Source organism: Typopeltis vanoorti, chromosome 1 (assembly GCF_054136105.1).
Source record: "Typopeltis vanoorti isolate ZY-2024b chromosome 1, IOZ_Tvanoo_1.0, whole genome shotgun sequence".
In the NCBI taxonomy this organism is placed as follows: Eukaryota; Metazoa; Arthropoda; class Arachnida; order Uropygi; family Thelyphonidae; genus Typopeltis; species Typopeltis vanoorti.
In genome coordinates, this window is record NC_143549.1 from 183,937,455 (window position 1) to 183,959,287 (window position 21,833).

General features: G+C 37.2%; 1 protein-coding gene across 3 annotated transcripts in view; it reads left to right on the forward strand.

Moving 5' to 3' along the window:
- Positions 1-21,833, forward strand: part of LOC150110694 (uncharacterized) — a 131,206-nt gene that overhangs the window by 102,318 nt on the left and 7,055 nt on the right. For all 3 annotated transcript variants that reach the window (XM_090395707.1, XM_090395716.1, XM_090395727.1), the window contains one exon: positions 8,946-9,098. In XM_090395707.1, the coding sequence (XP_090251833.1) occupies positions 8,946-9,098 (153 nt within the window). The remainder of the gene's footprint in view (positions 1-8,945; positions 9,099-21,833) is intronic.

The window sequence follows — 21,833 nt, forward strand, 5'->3', positions numbered from 1 at the left end:
GTTCTATCTCTCAAATCCATTAATAAACATTACAGAAGGGATAACCATTTACAATGACTCAGAATCTGCACTAAAGGCATTAAAAAAATGGAAAAACAAATCTCACACAAGAAATTCATGAACCATAACCTTAAATTTGAAAAATAAGAAATGCACGCTGCAATGGATACCGGCCCATGTAAATATTGAAGGCAATGAAAGAGCAGTCAGACCAGCCAAAGAAACAGGATACTTACCTCAAAAATTACACCCACTATCACTAACTGATGCTAACTCTGTCACAAAAATAAGATTGGCAAAACACTATCAAGAAGAATGAAATCAGTGAAATTAATGAAAATAAAGAGAGAACGACAATCAAAACCAGATGGTAGTAGGAGCTATGAAACATGGAAGAACTGTTGAGGAGTTGACCTAATACCTGCCCATATCTATTCTTCCAGCTGTTGCTCTATAGAAAATTGACAATAACCTTAGAGAAAAGCTCCACTCCATCAAAGTTCAACAGATTGCCAAAGCAGTTCTACAGATCCATGGTCATATCTAGAAGTTCTTCAATGGACTCGAGTCCATTGAAATAATCTGCCCAGAATCTTTGTAGAGCAGAATATAGATGTTTGAAATGCGGGGACAGCCACCCAACCAATACCTGCACAAAGCCGAGGACCAACTGCGGTGATCCTCATCCTGCGAACTACAAAGGATGTACTCAGCACCCAAAGAACAGACGGATGGAGGCAGTCAATCAGCCCTCCTCCTACAGTATCAGAACAACAGAGGCCCAGGCATCAAAACTGGAGACTCAGCGACCACAGTTGGAGACCTCCAAAAATAGAGACACCCAAAAGCAAACAAGAAGTTATGCTGATGTGACCCATACAAATAGACCAATACCGGAACAAAATCAACCAACAGCACCTAAAAATCTAACAGCTGTTATTATAGCCTCACTAGCAAACATGCAACAAAATTTCAGCCTATCAAACCCTATTGAAACCTCCACAAAAAAAAAGTTTTCTTCGTGAAATGCAGGTCATCCTCACAGCTCTCATAAATGAATAAACTCATTCCGGCATCTCTTCAGATAGTTGCTTGGAACGCAAATGGCCTCAAAATCAAAATTCTGGAACTCCAAGATTTCACATATAAATATCAACCGGATGTTATTTTAATCAGTGAAATTCATTTAAGACCCTCAGACAATCCTACAATAAGGGGCTATCACCTATACAGAAATGACAGACTACTCTACAGAGGTGGCAGCACTGCCATCTTCATTAAAAACTACATTAAGCACCACTCTGTGAGCAATCCTTCAACCACTAACCTTGAGATCACAGGCGTGGAAGTAGTCACCAGCTCCAATGGCAAACTGAAAATCTACTCAGCTTACAACCCTCCCCAAAAATCTCTACTTCACTCTGACCTAAATGCCAAGCATCCTGCATGGAATTGTACAACCACAAACAAGAATGGTTGCATCCTTTCCAATTACTTAGGATCAAGCAATGCTGTTGTGGCAGGCCCCACCGAACCTACTCATCTCAGTACATTCGGCACTGTTGACATCCTGGATATAGCTATCCTGCAGGATATTAAACTTCAATACAGCATCATATCTATGGATGAACTATCATCCGATCACAATCCAATTCTACTACAGCTGGGAAATCAAGAATACCTGTGTCCTCCTTCTCACTCCTACATTGCATGGGAAAGACTGTCAGCAGCACTCAAGGATTATATTCGACCTGTTCCTCACATAAGCACAAAAAAGAAGTAGAAACTGCAGTTACAAATCTCACACAACAAATTAATTCTGCTATAAAGGTAGATACCTCCTAGTTTCTGCCCACAAGCCAGATTGTTTGCATGAAGACATCATGAACTTGATCAGAGACAAAAACAGAGCTAGGAAAAGATTCCATAACACGCATGCGCCACAAGATAAAACAGCTCTAAACAGGATAAATGGGGCAGTTAGAGATGCGCTTAAAACTCATAGAAACCAAGTTTGGGATAAAAAGTTATCCTCTATTTTTCCTATTGATCACTCTAGATGGGGAAACATCAGAAATTAAAACAGTTCCCTCCCCCAAAAATCTCAAACCAGGGCTTAGTTCACACAGATGTAGATAAGGCAGAAGCCATACTAAAGTCTCTTGAAGAGCAGTGCAAACTCACTTATAACAACTTAGATTTCAATCACTTGTACAAAATCCACAGACAGGTCAGACATGCTTTAAATCTCCCAGATACCAGCGCTGACCATACTGCACCCACATCACCTGTTGAATTATATGATATTATTAAAAAACTTAAGAACAATAAAGCTTCTGGACCAGATGGCATCTCAAACAGGGTGATCAAGCTGCTACCTCAGAAAGCTATAGTGCACCTGACCAGTATAATAAATGCAATCTTAAGATTTTACTATTTTCCTTACACCTGGAAATTGGCTGATGTAATTCCTATTCATAACCCAGGCAAAGACTCACACCTATTGCAAAATTATCGTCCAATTAGTCTTATCTCTAATCTGGGTAAGGTTGCAGAGAAGGTCATCCTCTCACGACTCCAAACCTCAGTAAATGACCTAAACATCCTCCCTAAAGAACAGTTTGGTTTTTGGCAACACCATAGTACTACTCAGCAAATCCACAGAATTGTTGAATACATCACCACCAGCTACAACTGGTGCCAGTGTACGGGAGCTGTTTTCCTAGACCTCTCCAAAGCATTTGACAAAATCTGCATTTTGGTCTCCTGCACAAACTTATCTCAGCCGGTACATCACTAAAAATGGTTCATCTAATCTATTCATATCTTCAGAATAGATCAATGCAAGTGAAAATCAATGGTTCTACATCGTCCCAGTGCCATATCTTTGCTGGAGTGCCGCAGGGATCTCTCTACTGGCTCCATTGCTGTTTTCTGTGTATATGTCAGACATCCTGCACAATCCGATGACTTCCATTTTGGCCCTGTATGCGGATGATACGGCAATACTAACCAGATCTCTTAGACCCCATTTCATTAATAGAAAGCTTCAAGAAAACCTTCTAAAGCTGGAGGGCTTGGTTCTCCAAGTGGAGACTGGAAGTCAACCCCCCTGAAAAGCTCAGCCGTTCTTTTCTCAAAAAAGCCAATGTCTCCTGCAGGAGATGTGTTACTATTCAATACTAAAATTCCCTGGCAGATAGAAACAAATTACTTGGGTGTAATTCTCGACAAAAAGCTATCTTTCAACCAACACATCAAGTCTGCATGTGCAAAGGCATCTAAAGCCATAGCTCAGATCTATCCGCTAATTAATAGAAATAGCAAGCTCAGCAACAGAATCAAATTGCAACTACCAGATGACGATTCGTCCTATAATCGCCTATGCCTCTCCGGTCTGGAGCCACACCTCTAATACTAACATTATCAAAATACAGCGAGTGCAGAACAAGTGCTTGAGAATGATTCTGAACGCCCCGTGGTATGTCAGAAACAATCAACTCCACAGAGACACAAATATTCCCTATATTTTCTCTTTCTACAATCCTTAGCATCCAAGTTTTTCCTCAAGACGTCCACACATCCCAATGATTTGGTTCAGCAAGCTGCAGCATACGATCCAATGAACATATTCAAATATAGAAGACCAAAAGCTATATTAGCCTCCTATAGCGATGCATAATCTCCATGCCCATTCAGGATGAGCAGATTGCTCATAAATTTTATCCTCACTGTAACCACAACAGATAGTGGGGAATATGAAAAGCATCTTGCTTCACTCCTAAAGACATAAATGTCAATTGTTTAGCTTGCTGTTCCTGTTAATTAGGGAGCAGATCTGGGCAATGGCTTTAGATGCTTTGCATATGTAGTCTTGATGTGCTGGTTAAAAGTTAATTTTTTGTCAAGCACGACACCAAGGTATTTTGTTTCTGTCTGCCAGGGAATTTTAGTATTGAATAGTACGACATCTCCTGCAGGAGATATCGATCTTTTTGTGAAGAGAATGGGTGAACTCTTTTGGAGATTTACTTTTAGTCTCCATTTGGAGAACCATTTCTCTAACTTTAGGTTTTCTTGAAGCTTTTTAGTAATGAGGTGTGGCCGAAGAGATCTGGCTAATAATGCTGTATCATCCACACATATAGGGCCATGATGGATGACATTGGGTTGTGCGGAATGTCTGACATGTATATAGAGAATAGCGATGGAGCCAGTAGGGATCCCTGTGGTACTCCAGTCAAGATTTGTTGCTGGGATGAGGTAGTACCATTGATCTTGACTTGCATGCTTCTATTCTGTAGATAAGATCTAACTAGGTGTACCATTTTCAGTGAGATACCGGCTGAGATAAGTTTATGTAGCAATCCAAAGTGCCACGTTTTGTCAAATGCTTTGGATAGATCAAGAAAAACAGCTCCAGTGTATTGGTGCCAGTTATAGCTGGTGGTAATATATTCAACTATTCTGAGGATTTGCTGGGTAGTGCTATGGTATTGCCAAAAACCAAATTGTTCTTTAGGAAGAGTGTTTAGTTCATTTACTGAAGCTTGAAGTTGTGCGAGGATGACCTTCTCTGCAACCTTACCCATGTTGGAGTTGAGACTGATTGGATGATAATTTTGCAGCAGGTGTGGGTTCTTGCCTGGCTTATGTATAGTGATTACATCAGCTAGTTTCCAACTCATAGGAAAATAGTGAAATTTCAAGATTGCCTTTATGATTATGGTCAAGTGCACTACAGCTTTTCAGGGCAGCAGTTTGATCACTTGATTTGTGATGCCATCTGGACCAGGAGCTTTTTTTGGTCTTTAAATTTTTTATAATATATATTTCAGCAGGTGATGTGGGTGCAAACATGGTCAGCACCGGTATCAGGGAGTTTTAATGAGTGTCTGACCTGTCTGTGAATTTTATACAAGTGATCGAAGTCTAAGTTTTCATATGAAGGTTTGCACTACTCTTCTAAAATTTTTGCTATGGCTTCTTCCTTTTCTACATCTGTGTGAATAAGGCCCTGGTCAGAAAGTATAGGGGGAAGGGATCTGCCTTTGTTTATGATATTCCTCAGTATTCCCCAGATAGTGAGCAGTAGGTGAGATAGAAGCTAGCTTTTCTTTAAATAATTGATCTCTGTAATCTTTGAGTGCATCTCTCACTGCACCATTTAGTCTGTTAAGAACTGTTTTGTCTTGTGGTGCACACCACAAGAATTTTATATGAAATCTTTTCCTTGCTCTGATTTTTTTTTCTCTGATCAAGTTCATAATGGCTTGGGGACAGATTTGTAGGAAGTGACTGCCATTATAGCAGAGTTAATTTGTTGGGTGAGGCTTGTGACTGCGGTTTCAACATCTTCTTTTGAATTTATATGACGAACAGGTCCAATGTAATCCCGGAGTACTTTTGACAATTTTTCCCATGATATAAATACGTGAGAGGGAGGAGACAGGTATTCTTGTTTTCCCAGCTATAGCAGAATTGGGTTATGATCAGATGACAACTCGTTCAATGATTTTAGGCTGTACTGAAGTTTAATATTTTGCAAGATTGCTATATCCAGGATGTCAGCAGTGCCAAACGTACTGAGATGAGTTGGTTTGGTGGGGCCTGCCACAAAAGTATAATTTGATCCTATGTAGTTGGAAAGGATGCAGCCATTCTTGTTGGTGGTTCTACAATTCCAGGCAGGGTGCTTGGAGTTTGTCTCCGGCAATAATGATGGACTCTTTAATGCCTAAGATGGCATTTAGATCAGAATGCAGTAGAATTTTTAAGAGTGGGTTGTAAGCTGAGTAGATTTTCAGTCTACCAGCCAAGCTAGTGAATACTTCCATGCCTGTGATCTCAAGGTTAGTGGTTGGGGGGGGGGGGGGGGGTTGTTTACAGAATGGTGTTTGATATAATTTTTAATGAAAATGGCAGTGCCACCGCCTCTATAATTTAGCTTGTCGGTTCTGTATAGGAGATAATCCCTTAATTTAAGGCTGTCTGAGGGGCTTAGATGTGTCTCGCTTATTAGAATAACATCTGGCTATGAGTAAATTTCTTGGAGCTCTAAAATTTTGTTTCTGAGGCCATTTGCATTCCATGCAATGATCTGAAGAGAGGCTGGAATTCGTTTGTTTCTAATCACCTATAAGTGCTGTTAGGGTGTTTTTGTTTCACGTAGGAATCTTTTAGTGGAGGTTGCTGAAGGGTTTGATAGGCTGGAGTCTTGTAGCATGTTTGCTAGAGAGGATGTAATAACAGCTGTCAGGTTTGTAGGTGCTGTTGGCTGGTTCAGTTCTGATGTTGACTTGCTTGAACGGGCCACATCTGCATAACTTCTTGTTTGCCTTTGGTATTCTTTATTTTTGAAGGTCTCTGATTGTGGCCGCTGAGCTTCTGGCTGTGGTGCATGGGCCTCTGGTATTCATGTATTAGAAGGGTATCAGAAAACTGTTTAGTTGTCTCCAACCGTCTGTTCTTCCGGTGTTGAATACATCTCTTATAGTTGGCTGAATGAGGGCCACCACAGTTGGCACATTAGCCAGGGTGGTTTTTGGCTTGGTACAGATATTGGTTGGGATGGCTGTCCCCACATTTTAGACATTTAAACTCAGTCTTACACATTTTCTGAGTGTGGCCAAATTTTTGACATCTGTGACATCTTACAAACAAATTTTTGACATAAATTTGTTTGTAAGCTTGATGGATCTCAAATAATACTAGTGGCATCAGAGTCTTGTTTTTTTTTTGTCATTTTGCTGACCTTTGATGGATGGCAAGTCATCAGCAGCCACTTCTTCTGTGGATACGTCTTCAGGCACTCCTTGGAGCACCACCTTCAGATTTTTCTCTGAGCTGAGCGAGGTGTGATATTGAATGCCTCTGACATTCATTTCTCCTGTCGGTTTTCAGTAGTCCATCACTGTTGTGGGCTGTATCTTGGTGACATTTTTGGCAGTGATATAAGAGATCTTTAGATTGGACATGGTGGCTCTAAGAGACATCCATCTTTGTTTTTCGTAAAGGCAGAGGGGTCCGAAACTGGGCCATCTCCTTCCATTACATCCTCTTTTGGTGGTTCAGAGGCCATGGTTTTTTGATTTTTATGCACTCAGACCTCTGGGGGGGGGGGCAGATATCAAGCCCAGCTTCTCTTCTGTTGGAGCATTGTTGTCACCCTCTTCGTCATCCCCCGACAGAGTAAAAATTGATTTCAAATTTTTTTAGAATCTTTAAGTATGTTTATGGCTAGCCCTCTGTTTAGTGACTCTACCAGGGCGTCAATTTTGCACATTTTGAGAAACTGAGATGTAAAAGCACTGTTTAAGCTTAAGTCTGCATAAAAGTCCCATAGATCCAATCAATGGTCTACTTGCAGAGAGAATCGCACAGCCGCAAAGGACTGTGTGATTCAGGACCTGCCTTGTCCCTTCTTTCCACCAAGTGTAGACCAGCAGTCAAAATCTCCTACTAGAGGCGGAAGACTATTGACAGGGCAGGGAACAGAGAGAGCCTGGGAAATTTGCATTAAAGCCAGAATCTTACCTTGTGCTCAATGAATCCAATCGGCAAAATCCTTCCAGTCAAATCCGTTGCATAACCATCGTGAAAACCAGGTCAAAACTCGCTCACAATTCAATTCACAATCCAATTCATTCGATCGTTTCGGTGATACTTAAGTTGAAGTAATGCAGAAGTCATATTTTCATATACGAGTAGGCAAAAGGTGTCACACCTTATTATCAAAATTCTCTGGATTAGAGTTAGTTGTTGGAAGTTTTTCCACTTGATTATACTATAAATTAAAGATACCAAGAAATTATATATTTGGTTTAATCCTTTATCTAAGTGTAAGCAAACAAAGTTCGTGCCTTAAGTATTTTCGGGATTAGTGCAACTTGTATATAGAAGCTAATGACTTCACATCGCTTAGTATTCCATAATGCAAAGCACATATCCTTGCAGACATGTATAATGCTATGCATTATGAGAAGGATCACTGCACAGACCGGTTTCAACCTTTATTGAGGTCTCATCAGAGATACTCGTATTTCTAATCCAGAGTATTTTAATAATAAGGTGGCTACTCGTATGTGAAAATGTGACTTCTGCATTACTTCAACCTTGATGTCAAAACCAGTCTGGGTAGTGACCCTTCCCATATTTCATAGCATTATCTATGTCTGCAAGGATATGTGCTTTGCATTATGGGATACCTAGGCAAGTGATATGAAGTCATTAGCTTCTATATATGACTTGCTCTAGTCCTGAAAATACTTCAGGTGCAAACTTCTTTTGCCTACATTTGGATAAAGGATTAAACCAAGTATATAATTTTTGGTATCTTTAATTTATGGAAGCATTGTTTGTTTATGTTTGAGTAAAAGATTAAAACAAAAATATAATATACTTAGTACCCCCAGCAGGAACACTTTCTAAAATACTGCATGATATCTGTACTTAGCTGAATTGCTGCATTTTCTTAAAATGATTGAAACAAATTATGAAAAGTAATGTTGTTATGGTAGGCAACAACACATGCACACATGAGGATAGTCACAAGACTATGAAAGAAGAGTACACATGACAAATCTTTGAAATGCATAGCTTGAGTTAATAGCCTAAGTAACTAAAGCTGTGCAGTGTACCATGTCTGATAATTGCATTCTCTGGCCAATTTGCTGTTTTGTGGGATGAGAAACCAGTTTCTAAAGAAGAAAATCCTACCATGTCCATATTAGATAGGTCACTCACCTTCAGTTGAAATATCCTTATAAAAGCTTCTTCATATCCTAGGCAGGATTAGAATCTAGTTCTTTCCAACTAAAGGACATTGTTGTTACCAATTAAACTTTTGCAGTGCAAGTCATGTGTATTTCTACATGTCACATTATGGATTTAATTTCTTTATGCAGTTTTCGTTGTAATATATAATTGTCTATTTCCTATTTCAGATATCCAGACACTTTTCAGAAGCTGCTCACAACTCACGACCAACAAGTGACAATGCTAAAAGTAAGCTTTCAGAATTGTGGCCAGAATCTGAAGTTTCTCCAGCTGTATATTTCCTTATTAAAGAACATGCAAAATCTCTAGTAGTAATTCAGGTATGTTCTTTATTTCTTTACATATCCGTCATAATACATTATAATACCTGTATTTTTTTTTTTTCTTGTAAAATATCATTCCTATGAAGTTTAGTATATATACAGTGAGTCACTTGGTATCTGGCCAACCTATGAATCAGTATTATAGTTTGGCAGAGCTAGCCCACAGTTCAGTATCTAAAACATTTTATTACCTGAGAAACTAGTATGTTTCTGTAGGTTGACATACAGAATGGAAGATAATGCACCATCTTAAAATTCCCTCCCAGATGCTCTGCACTTGTTAGTGAAATAGTTCTCTTCTCTCCTGTCAGTTATGACCAAGCTATCTTTTATTTATATCACTAGGCATTCAAAGAAAGAAAAACTCTTCAGCCTGATTCGAAATAAAATTTCTAATTCATTAGATAAAAAAAGATACCAAAGAAAACTAGAGATGCCATGCACAGGGGTTGTCTTTTTGCACTTTCAGCATAAAAAGAAAACCCTTTGCAAAATAACCATTTCTTTTCCTGTTGAAAGCTCTTTGTTTCAAATATAAAAATATGTCTAAGTGCCAAAATATATATCGAATCCACAATTATACTGAATGATTTCATGTTTGTTACTGAATCAGCTTTCCCCAAATAACATCAGGATGCTACACCAAGTCTAAGGCTGAGCTTAACCTGTAGAACGAGGATTGAAATTATCTCCATTTCATGATGATCGGTTGTTTAATTTTTCAGCAACTCCCTGCTTTGTATTTCATCTCACCAGTAGATACCCATCTAAAAATTTTCCAAGTCTCGTTATACTTAAGTATGTGACTCTCCATAAAGAGGAATATGGAAGTGTGTCTTAGGTGGTTGGTGGAACAAATTCTGTAGTTCTACTACACAGAAAGCAGTAATAAGAGTAATAAGAAAACTATCCCATTCCTTTAGAATGTTAATTTATCTTATGAAGAAATCAATAGGTACAAAATATTTGAATCCAGCTTTTGGCAAGCAAAAGCCATTAATTCTTTTATATATATAATAGGTTGAGTTTGTTGCTTTATTGAATATGTCGCCTAAGATTGTTGGTATTAGTGAAACCTGGTTATCAGAATCAGATATGGTAACTGGGATCGAGTGTAATGGGTATACTACTTTTAGGAATGACAGAAGAGATAGGAGAGAAGTACTACTAATAACATCAGATGACTAAAGTCCAGTTAGGGTAGAAACACAAGAAAAACAGCGATAGTAACAATGTCCCATGTAGCGGTGAGTTTGAGTCTATCTGGTCTGAAGTGGAAGTTAACAGAATAAAATATATGGTGTGGTGTTGCTATAGAGCTGATGGCTCAGTTGCAGGGGACGAAGAAATGCATCGCCAATTTAGCTTTATGGGTACCAAACAAGCGATCGTTATGGGTGATTTTAATTTTCCAAACAGTGATTGGGTAAAAGAGAAATCTCATGATAAGAAAGAATAGGAATTTATTGAATTGTTGCGAGACAACTTTCTCAAGCAGCATGTGAAAGAAGGAACTTAAGGTCAAAGAGTGCTGGATTTGCTCATAGCATCAGAAGGGGTCTCTGTTAAGAATATGGCTATTTTACCACCAATTGGTGACAGTGATTATGCTGTACTTTCTTGGGAAATATCTAATTCTATTGATGCTCCAATTAAAATAGGTTACATGCTGAACTACAAAGATGGAAATTAAGGTCAACTTAGGAGAATACTAAGTTGACTATCTTTGGTCCCATGGTATCGGTTACTGAATGTGAAAAAATGCAGCAGTGCATGGGAATCTCTGAAAAAGTTATTAAATGAGGCAGTATCTGAATGTATCTCTAGCGCCCAAAGAATAAATAAATTGGGAGTGAAATGGATGTGCAAACTTATTAAGCAAGAGATCCACAAGAAGAAAATGATGTGGAAAAATATCGTGAGAGGAGTTATGAAATATATATAAAGCTCAGGCCAGAAAAATAACGAGTATTGCACGGAAAGCTAAATCGGAGTATGAAAACAGCAAGCTAAAGGCAATCCATTATCGTTATGGCACAAGCAAAAGAAAGAATGAACGTGAAAAAATGACTTTATTAAATGCAGATGGTACTGGAGTGTCAGAAGCTAATGAGATTGATATATCTTAGCAAATTGAGCACTCATTAACTGAACAACCAGGTTTATGTAACAAGGTGCATAGTACTACTGTTACATTGGAGGAAGAGTTAGATGTGCATGAAAATGAGGTTGAAGAGATGTTCCATAACCTGGATAAGAATTTGTCTATAGGGGCAGATGGAATATCAGCCCATTTACTAAAGGAATATTCAGCCGAATTGGCCAGGCCTTTCACATGTTTATATAACTTGAGTCTCAGCTCAAGAATGGAAGGAATGCATGATAGTTCCATTGTACAAGGGTGATGCAAAAACTGATGTGTCTAACTACTGACCTATCAGTATCTGGTGTGGTAGTGAAGATTTTACAGAAGTCGGTAAGAACTCTCATTCAGAAATGGGTATGCCCAGGAGCAGCACGGGTTTACTAAAGGAAGGTTGTGTTTTAGGAATTTGATCATATTTAATAATAATGTTACAGCCGAATTGGATAAAGGGAATGGATACACTATGATAATATTGGATTTTTCTAAGGCATTTCATAGAAATACTGAAGTATCCAAATTGCCTAAATTCTTGACTAGATTCAGGGGATGGTTGACAGACAGATATCAAAAAGTGGTATACAGAGGGTGTGAATCTGCCAGATTTAAGGTGACTGGTGGTGTACCTCAGGGTTCAGTCCTTGGGCCATTATTGTTCAAGCAGGGTCTACATCAGATATGCAATTGTTTGCCGATGACGAAGATAGGCAGGGCAATCAGGGATGCTACTGATATTCAGCACTTACAAAATGATTTGAATAGGCTGGAAATTTGGGCTAACGAAAATGGCTGTCAGTTATGCACTTTGGAGTGATTAGAGTTCCAGTGGCATATTATATTATATTAGCCGGGTTATGCTAAGAAACTGGGGAAGCAAGGGATCTTGGTGGATAGGAATTTGAAGTTCTAAGGTCACATAGTAAAAGTTGCAAATACAACTCAAAGGATAATTGCAATGTTGAAGTGAACCTTGACATGTAAGGATAAGGAAGTGATTTTGCCTCTTTATAAGGTGATCCACACCTGGATTATTACGTGCAGATTTGGTCTCCTGAGTTCTAAGGGGATAGGTGCAAAGAAGAGCTACAAAGATTATATTTGGATTATGGGATTCAGATTATGAGGACAGATTGTGAGTATGTGGATTACAGACTCTGTTAACAGGAGAAAGAGGGGATGAAAGGCTATAAGTCGATAAACTTTTGAATGAGTGTTATAGGATATCGTCTGATGAAATTTTTCGTTATATGGAAGGTGGGGAAAGAACACAGGGACATCCATGGAAGTTAAGTTTGTTCAGTCAAGAAAGAGGTAAGAGCAATGAGTGAGTTGAATAGTTTTTTGGAAGGGTAGTGAGTGCATCTAGTGTGAGTGAATTTAAGGGAAGGTATGACAGCTATTTTGGCTGATTTATAGCCTCTCTCGATGAGTCATTGACTCCCTGATGGTCTCAGATAATAATAATAATAATACCTCAAAAATGGTTACTGATTTACAGATCTACTAGTTTACTCTTGCTAAGCATTTGTTGTTGTTTATAATAGAATGGTAAAAAAAACAAGATTAAAATTAATTCTAATCAACAATGTTTATCATCAGAATGACATTTAAAACCAGCCATTTTCAAAGGTTTGCCTTTAGGGGTAGAAACTGTTAAAAAAATACCTAGGGGACATCACAAAATATCCTAAGCTTACTTGCATGTGTTTCAAAAGTGGATGGAACAGTACAGAAATGTATAAGTGAGAAAGATATTACTTCAAAAAAGAAACCATGCTCAAATCTCAAGCACCGAATATATCTCGCTACTTTTCTACATCCCTGTTGTTTGTCTCCATATGTTATTCAGGCATAAGTAAACATTAAAATTTTGTATTTAAAGTGTCAAGACTAGTTTACACACACACACACACACACACACACACACACACTCTGAGGGAATCCTTCAATGTTGTCATGGAAAGACCATTTCACAATTTTCGCTCAGTGTGAAGTAACACTCCATGCAATATTTTAGCTGCAAAATATCAATTGTGCAAGTATCCAAAAAAAATTTCTAAGAGTGAGTTTGTGTTGGTAACAAGTATCCTGTACCCATAGATAGGCACTTGCTTAATACAGAAGCAAGTGACTGCCAAGTCTTTCAGCTTTAGAAATTAAACCTGCGGGGGTTGCGCCTAATCTGACAGATACAAACAAATTGTTTAATGTAAATATTCTTACACATATCCAGTCTATAGGTTGGAGGTCATGACTAGCTGTGCATGCATATATTATGAGTGATATTCCACACTGTTTTTGCAATCAGTTTTGGTTTTACATGTGTTATGTAAAGGTGTGTGATATTTCATAGTAAATTATATCTGAGAGATACTGCGACCTCCGATGTCAGTATAGTATTGGTTTAGTTGTTGTTTTTTTTCTTTGTTCAATAATTTCTAGATTCTAACTGAAAATAAATAAACCATTATGTATTATATTTACAGTGTTTTACTTACAATATTTACTTAAAAAAAAACAATTTTTTTTTTTTTTTTTTTTTTTTTTTTTTTAATCACATTTTAGCACATACTAGTAATGAATGTATCTCTCAGATACACATGACCTACACTGCAATTTTTTCGACTGTGACCTCTGCAGGGTTACCTTATGTTAAAAACAGGGATGTATATTCAGGGTGCTAGGTGTACAATGCACACCCACAGAAATTTTATTTTTGCATTTATTCCTGTTACAGACTTCACTAATTGTTTGCTGGCTTTGTGAGATTCTTAAAATTAAACACAGTATACTAATGCTCACAAAGAGGAAAAGTTCAATGCATAAACATTATATCACATTTGTGTTTATATCAGATGGTGCAGAGTGTCAAATTCTTAGCCTTTGTTGTTTTAAATGGTAGAAGGCGAGGCAGGGTGTGCACTGAGACAATAGCACCCAGAAGTTGTTATTGTGTGAAGCAATACATTGTCATGAGTTGCTGTTTTTGTGCATGAAGTGTGAACAGACGTGTGTAGGACACTGACTTAGACAAGTTTTTAATATATATTTATAATTTTCTTGCCTATATTTACATTGGATAATGATGTACTGAATGTCCCTTTTTCTACCAGAGCTTTCGCAGATTGTATGATTATAGTCGAAGGAGGTTAGAACTTGTGTAAATAAGTAAAACGAGTTATTTAGTCTTTCTTTGGTTCAATCCTGAAAAATAATTTACCAAGTGATTATTTTTTCTGATTTCTGTGTGTATTATAAGGCTGTATTTAAAAATCATATCAAAATTCCAATTACCTGTCTCATTCTAGTATTTGTGATAATCTAATTTCACCATGAAGCATAAACCCTTTGTGCTTCTCACATAAATGGTGCACGTGAAGCATAGCTATTGTTCATTTGACCTTTATGCTTTACTTATTTAAAATTATGTTCATTGATAAATTAAAATATTCAAAGTTATCCTACAATTAATCGCATTGGACCAATTAAGACAAGCGCTGAGGTGCTATGCATTCTTAAAACTTTCTTACATCAATAAAAATGCAATCATATGGTCAAACTGATGCAAACTTCATAGCCCAAGTTGCATAAGCCACATGAGCACATCTGTCCTAAATGAGCATGCAATGCCACCGGTTAAAAAAAATTTTAGCTAGAAGTATTAGTATAAAATAAAAAGTTAGATAAATACTAGCACAATTAAAGGACATGTAATTAACAAGAAAAAATTTCTTGTAATATAAATACAATAGCAATTTGCTTTTTTTTTAATGCTCTTGCCAAGTTGTTAGTGTATCTGCTCTTCAGCCAAGAGGTTGTGGGTTCGAATCAGACCAGGGATGTGAATGGTTGTGATTGTTCTACTAACTCTTTGTGGAAAGGGCATCTGTGACCCTACCAGTTCAAACAATAGGTTTCATTCCCAAAACCCAATGAGGTACAGGAGTGACAGTATCGTGTCAAAATGATGTCGCATGTGAATAACAGCTAAAAATTTGCATGGGAGTATTGAATTATTCAGTATATTCTATAATGAAGAGAAATTTGAGATGAAAGTTCCCATGTGAGAAGACTATATAGTGCTATATAAAAGTTATCTTCAATAAGTTACTGTTAATATAATAAAAAAAAAAGTTTTTTTTTTATTTTTTTATATAGCACTACACACACACACACACACGAGGTTCCAAGACCCACAGTATGATTTTGTGGGAACAAGTGGTTAGAGAGAAGAAACGACTGTTTCTTGAAAGTTGGCAGTTATGTCCATTGGAGAGGAAAATGGTATGAGGAAGGCCATTCCAAACAAAAGTATTGTTTGAAGCAACAAAGGATATTAAGCCAGAATTTTTTTTCTGTTAAAGGGCCAGTTTGCCTGCTCTTTAGCATGAATAACTAGAGGTTTTTTTGGGATGGGGCTCTGCCTTGATCATATGAAATTAGATACAAATTAGATAACAAAAATTCCTTATAATGTTTCTCGTGTCCTAGGCTATGCAGGCTCATGTCATTTCTTACAAGGGAACCTTGTATATTATTATGTGAGAACCTCCCAAACTTTAGCTAATAATATGAGCTACACATAGCAGGGAAAGGAGCTAAAAGGCAAATTTTTGTTGCCAAACACACTTTAAAGCTGCAATCACATGAGAACGTAGAATGCTTTCAAGAGATGTGAACATAAAATTATTAAAAAAAAAATAAATAAAAATAATCAGTAGTTAACAAGAAAATTCCCTTTTTATTGTGGTAACCAAAATGGTAGTTTAATGTCTTTTAAACCAATAAATTAAAAAAAAAAAAAAATTCACCGTATAACTTACATAATTTCCACAATAAAATAATATATATTAACCATTTGGGATCAGAAACATGTCTATCATATTCTCTTCACCATAATGTCTACAAATTGTCAGTAGAAGTAAACTCAATTACTAATGTTGATGAGTAAGAGACTGGTTGCCTACTGACTTTCAAAAGCAGGGTGAAAAGGAATTCTCACTATGCCTCTGGGAAATAAGACATTAAAGAATTAATCAATTTCCTGATATGTACCCTCAATGGGCAGGCTACTCGATAGAACTATGAGATTAAGCTTTAATTATTATTAATCCTATCAACAATTTCCCTCCAAACTAGTCTCTTACTTGTCAGCACTCCAATATTGTCCTCTCTAACATTTCATGCTTCTAAGGCACTTCTGACTGAATCAATCCACCTAGACTTTGGTCTTCCTCTGGTTCTCTTTCCTGTTATCTTGGCATCTAATACCTGTTTCACTAACCTTTCCTCACTTGTTCTATTTAAATGGCCATACTACCTCCATATTTAAGCATTTTTTGTCAAATATCTACTCCACTTGCCTTTCCACATCAAGTAGTGATATGTCTCCTGTTTGCATTCTGTAAAAATTTTCTACTACTGTTTTGTTAATAGTTTTCAAGGATACTTTTGAAAGCATCCTTATCTTCAGTTTTCATGTTACCTTTATCATCTTTGATTCCTTTTACAGTACTCTTTACCTCCATTTCTAAGCTTTTTTTCAATAGCCTCCGGAGGCAGATCAAGCAGGTGTCAGACCTGGCAGACATCTTCCCAACCCTAGTGGAAAAATTAAGAAATCTATAAGAATGATATAGATATTATGCATTTTGATGATGAATTGGAACAGTTTCTACTATTTTAAAAAGAAGATAAAGACAAATTCAATACTGCTGCACAAGTATACCAGGCTGCAAGAGGGATGTCAACTTTTCCAGGGACCATGTAAATTTTACCGCCAGAGGTCCCCAGCGAGCTTAATCCACCCCTGTCTAGAACGTTGTTACCTTCCTGATATTTTCTGTAATCTTACCAAAGTCTTCCTATGACTTGTCTTGCTACTTTTACATACAAGGGTGGTCTGAAAAGTTCTTGGCCAAACAATGAAAAAACGAATTTATAATTTCAAAATTATTTTTATTTTTCAATATAACCTCCCTTAAGACTAATACATTTATTCCAGCGATGCTCCAGTGCCATTATCCCATCCCTGTAGTGGTTATCGGTAAGAGTTGCAAAATACCCCTCTACAACTGCAATCACCTCTTGATTCGAAGAAAAAAAGCTGACCAGCAAGGAAGAGTTAGTTTTAGAAAGAGATAGAAGTCAGAGGGAGCCAAATTGGGAAATAGGGTGGATGTTCCAACAATTCATAGTGCAGATACCTTAATTTTCCCATTGCCAAAACATCTTTGTGGGCAGGTACATTGTCCTGATGAAAGATGATTTTTTTTCTTCTGCAAACCGGGTCTTGTCTTTTCTCACGAATTTTCTACGTGAGAAAATTTTTTCTTTTTTTCTTCGAATCTCCTGATTCGAAGAAAAAAAGCTGACCAGCAAGGAAGAGTTAGTTTTAGAAAGAGATAGAAGTCAGAGGGAGCCAAATTGGGAAATAGGGTGGATGTTCCAACAATTCATAGTGCAGATACCTTAATTTTCCCATTGCCAAAACATCTTTGTGGGCAGGTACATTGTCCTGATGAAAGATGATTTTTTTTCTTCTGCAAACCGGGTCTTGTCTTTTCTCACGAATTTTTTCATCTAGTCTGGTTAAAAGATTGGAATAATATTCCCTGGTTATTGTTTTACCTTTTTCAAGATAAATAATGGATAGTGGGAGACCCTGTGTAGCTCAGTGTATGTGGCGTTTGCACACCACGGCACTTGGCCGCACGAAGGAAGACTTGGTTTCACGTCTAGTCGGCGACTAGAGGAAATTTTTCTAAGCCTTTTTTCGACTGGTTCCCGAGTTAGTCGATCTCTGGCATGGGCAAGTGGGTTTTCCTCTCGGAAACTCGGGTTTTTCGTCCCGTAAACTCAAGAAAATCGACCGTAGAACCCACATTATTTCAGACATTAAATATATTGTGTTACAGTTAGGGACCATGAGATGGCGGCACATTTGAGCCGTCTCACTTCACTGTGTACCGCTTAATTAGTGATAGGCCTTGGGCCATCAATCTCTGATTGGTACCAGTGGAAATTGAACTGCCCACTCAGTCTCCAAAAGTTAGATAGGGCTAATTGGCCTCGCCTACTCCCCGTATACGGGAATAAAAAGGCATTAGCTGATTTTTTTTTTTTTTTTTTAATAATAGATAGTGTTGTCATCTATAGTCGAACTTTTCCAACCACCCTCGTATAGCTTAGCTCTTACATTTTTCTCTGTATTCTTTTAAGTCATCAGCTAACTTATTTGCTAACAACTTTCGGTATGCTTTTTTCTTGTCCACATTCACCACATACTTCCCTAGCTGAATTATTATTATTACATGACACCTCCAAGGAGTCCAGGTGTAGAGTTCAGTTGTACAGTAGGTGGCCTCCCCTCGAAGGAGGACAGACAGACTCTTGTACCATTGTTGAGCTCAAGTAGATTTTAATAATTTTAGTTTAGAAAAGGATCGTTCCGCAGATGCCACAGATACCGGTAATGACAAAAGAATCTGAAGAGTAATTGTAAAGTTTGGATAAACTGTGATTAAGTCGTTCGAATAAATATACTGAATTAATTGATATATATAATTTTTAAAATTAGAAATAATTGACAGTGTAAAATTTCTTTGCATAAATAGTCTGCGTCATGATTCTCATGTGTTAATTTTTGTCGTAACTTTTTACAAGATAATAAATATTCTTTATTTTGTGAAGTACTTAACAAATACAAAAACTGAAATGAATTCATATGTTCTTTTAATAAAGTAAATCTTTTTTGCAAAGATTGTAATGTTTGATCTATTATGCAGAGAAAAAAAAAATACTTTAAATGAAATTTCAGGATCTAGTATATTTTCATGTTTGTAATCAAATTGTGTTGTCTTTTTACATCGCCTTAGTGGTATACTACTACAAAACACAGATTCTGCATCAAATTTTGCTGCAATTAATTTTGAGCTTTCTACAATTTCTTTGAAAGTTTCATCAGACCTATTTTGATTTAGATCATTCAATGCATCTAAAGCAAGTTGGAGATTCATAGATGAAGACTGCAGTATTTTGCTGACAAAACTTTATTTAAAATATCATACCAAATCTTTGGTGCCTTTACTATCCTGGCACCTGCGGGCATACACATTGCACATATGGCCGGCGCACCCCTACGGTGAACCGCATCATCTACACCAATCGCAAAGATCTATGCCCACGACAGGATTTGAACCATTAGCCTTTTGGCTGGAGAGCAGATACACTAACCACTCGGCCAACCAAGCCAGCAAAATATCAACAAGTTTCTTTTTTTCCCAACCTTCACCTCCACTTTCTCCCCCAACACACACACACTATGTTTTCTTAAATGTAGACTCAGAGGTTTGGTTCTTGTTTTCAGTCTTTCATTTTTTCCTTGAATAATGTATGTATAGTTGAGTCTATAATATAATTTACCTGTAAAAGCTGTTCAACTTTGATTCTTTTTAAAATTTTCTTACATACTGTTCTTTTCACTGTGATATTTTTATCCTGCTTAACACTAAGTGACCTTGTACACTCTTGTATTCTGAACCAGACTGATGATATCATGATCAATAATGACAGTCAGTGAGGCTTTTCTTATTTGTGTCTTCTCTCTATGTGAATTTGTGCATATCTTTATATTGGAACATGGTGTTAGTAATGACTAATCTGTATCCTGAGCACAGAAAAAATGAAAGAGTTTGAGAACAGCAACCAAACCTTGGAGAAAACCCTGATTAATTCAGCCAGAGAGGCATGTGGTGATGTTGTCTGCAAGGATAGAAAAATCAGAACTCCATGGTGGACACAGGAAGTTAAAGAGGCAGTGAAGAAAAAGAAGAAAGCATATCAAAAGTTCTTGGGAAGAACATAGAAAATAAATATCAGGAAGATGGCAAGATATGCTGGAGGTTGTTGAAGAAGCTCAGAAATGGAGGAAAAAGTGCTGTAAAAGGAATTAGAGATGATAAAGGTGACATGAAAACTGGAGAAAATGATATCCTTGAAGTATGGAGTAATTACTTAGAAAAATTGCTAAATGAAACAAGCAGTGATAAAAAATACACTCAACAGGCATACAGTCAGGAATACATATCCATATTTGAAGTAGAAAAAGCCATCAGAGGCCTGAAATGTGGAAAGGCAGGAGTAGATGATATTCGACCAGAAATGCTCAGGTATGGAGTTATAAGTCTTACAGTGGCTGCACTGCATAGTTCAGTGCAGAGGGACGAATTCCAGATGATTGGAGTAGAGCTTTCATAGTACCTATATATAAAAAGGGAAATAAAACTGAATGTGAGAATTACAGAGGTATTTCCCTACTGAGTGTTCCTGGTAAGATTTGAAGTGTACTGGAGAAACGGTTGAGAAGAATTATAGAAGAACAAGCTAGATTCAGGCCAAATAGAGGCTGTCAGGATCAGGTTTTGTAGATCTGAAAAAAGTATGACAAGGTGCCAAGAGAGAATCTATTCAAAACACTACAGTTATATGGTGTCAGGACATTATATCAAGCAATACTTAGTCTTTATTTGAGTTGTGAGTCAGCAGTTAGAATTGAAAGAAGTACAGGAAGATGGTTTGATATTAAATCTGGTGTTAGACAAAGATGTACATTATCTCCTCTGTTATTCATTATCTATATGGATCACATTATGGAGAAAAGTGGTATTAAACCTGATATCAAAATTGGAGATGTTAATGTCAGCTCTTTGCTTTATGTGGACGATGTTTTAATTCTAAATAAATCTGCTACAAGTCTGCAAGATTCCCTGAATAACTTGTAATAGATATGATATGAAGGTCAGCAATAACAAAACAAAGACAATGAAAATAGGCAGAAGCACTGCATTCTGAATCTCCATCCACTGCATTGTGAATGGAGAGCCTGTGGAACAAGTAAAACATTTCAGCTTACTTAGGCACGATTTTTAGTGAAGATGGTAAATTAAATGTGGAAATAGACAACAGAATCACCAAAGCTGGCATGGTAGGAAGTCATATGAATAAATTCATATGGAATAAGAGAGAAATTAGTCAGAACACTAAATTAGCTGTATACAAGACAGTGTTCAAACCAGTTTTAACTTATGGATCTGAGAGCTGGGTCAGAAGAAAAACACTTGACCAAAAACTAGTGACAGCAGATATGAGAGTCCTGAGAAAGATTAGGGGCATAAACAGATGGCATCAATGGTAATATCATATCATATTAAAAACGAGGATATTAGGAAAGAACTTGTCAGCATCCAGGAATGCGTTAGCAGAGCTAATCTAAGGTTGTATGGTCTCTTAAACAGAATGGGTGAGGATAGATTACCAAAGCAAGTGTTCTCCACCAGGAAAGGAAAGCGACCCAGAGGAAGACCAAGATATAGGTAGATTGATACAGTAAAAAGTGTCTTAGAAGACAGAAATGTAACAGACTAATTTGGAAGAAAATTGTAGATAGGAAGTTAGTAATGATGTAAATTTTTCATGTAGTACTATCATATCTTGTACACCCCTTGAGGGTACATGGCAGAATTTGATGATCTTTTCAGAATTTTGTTAGTTTTTTTTAGATGTGCCTTAGATATGTAGGATAATAAATA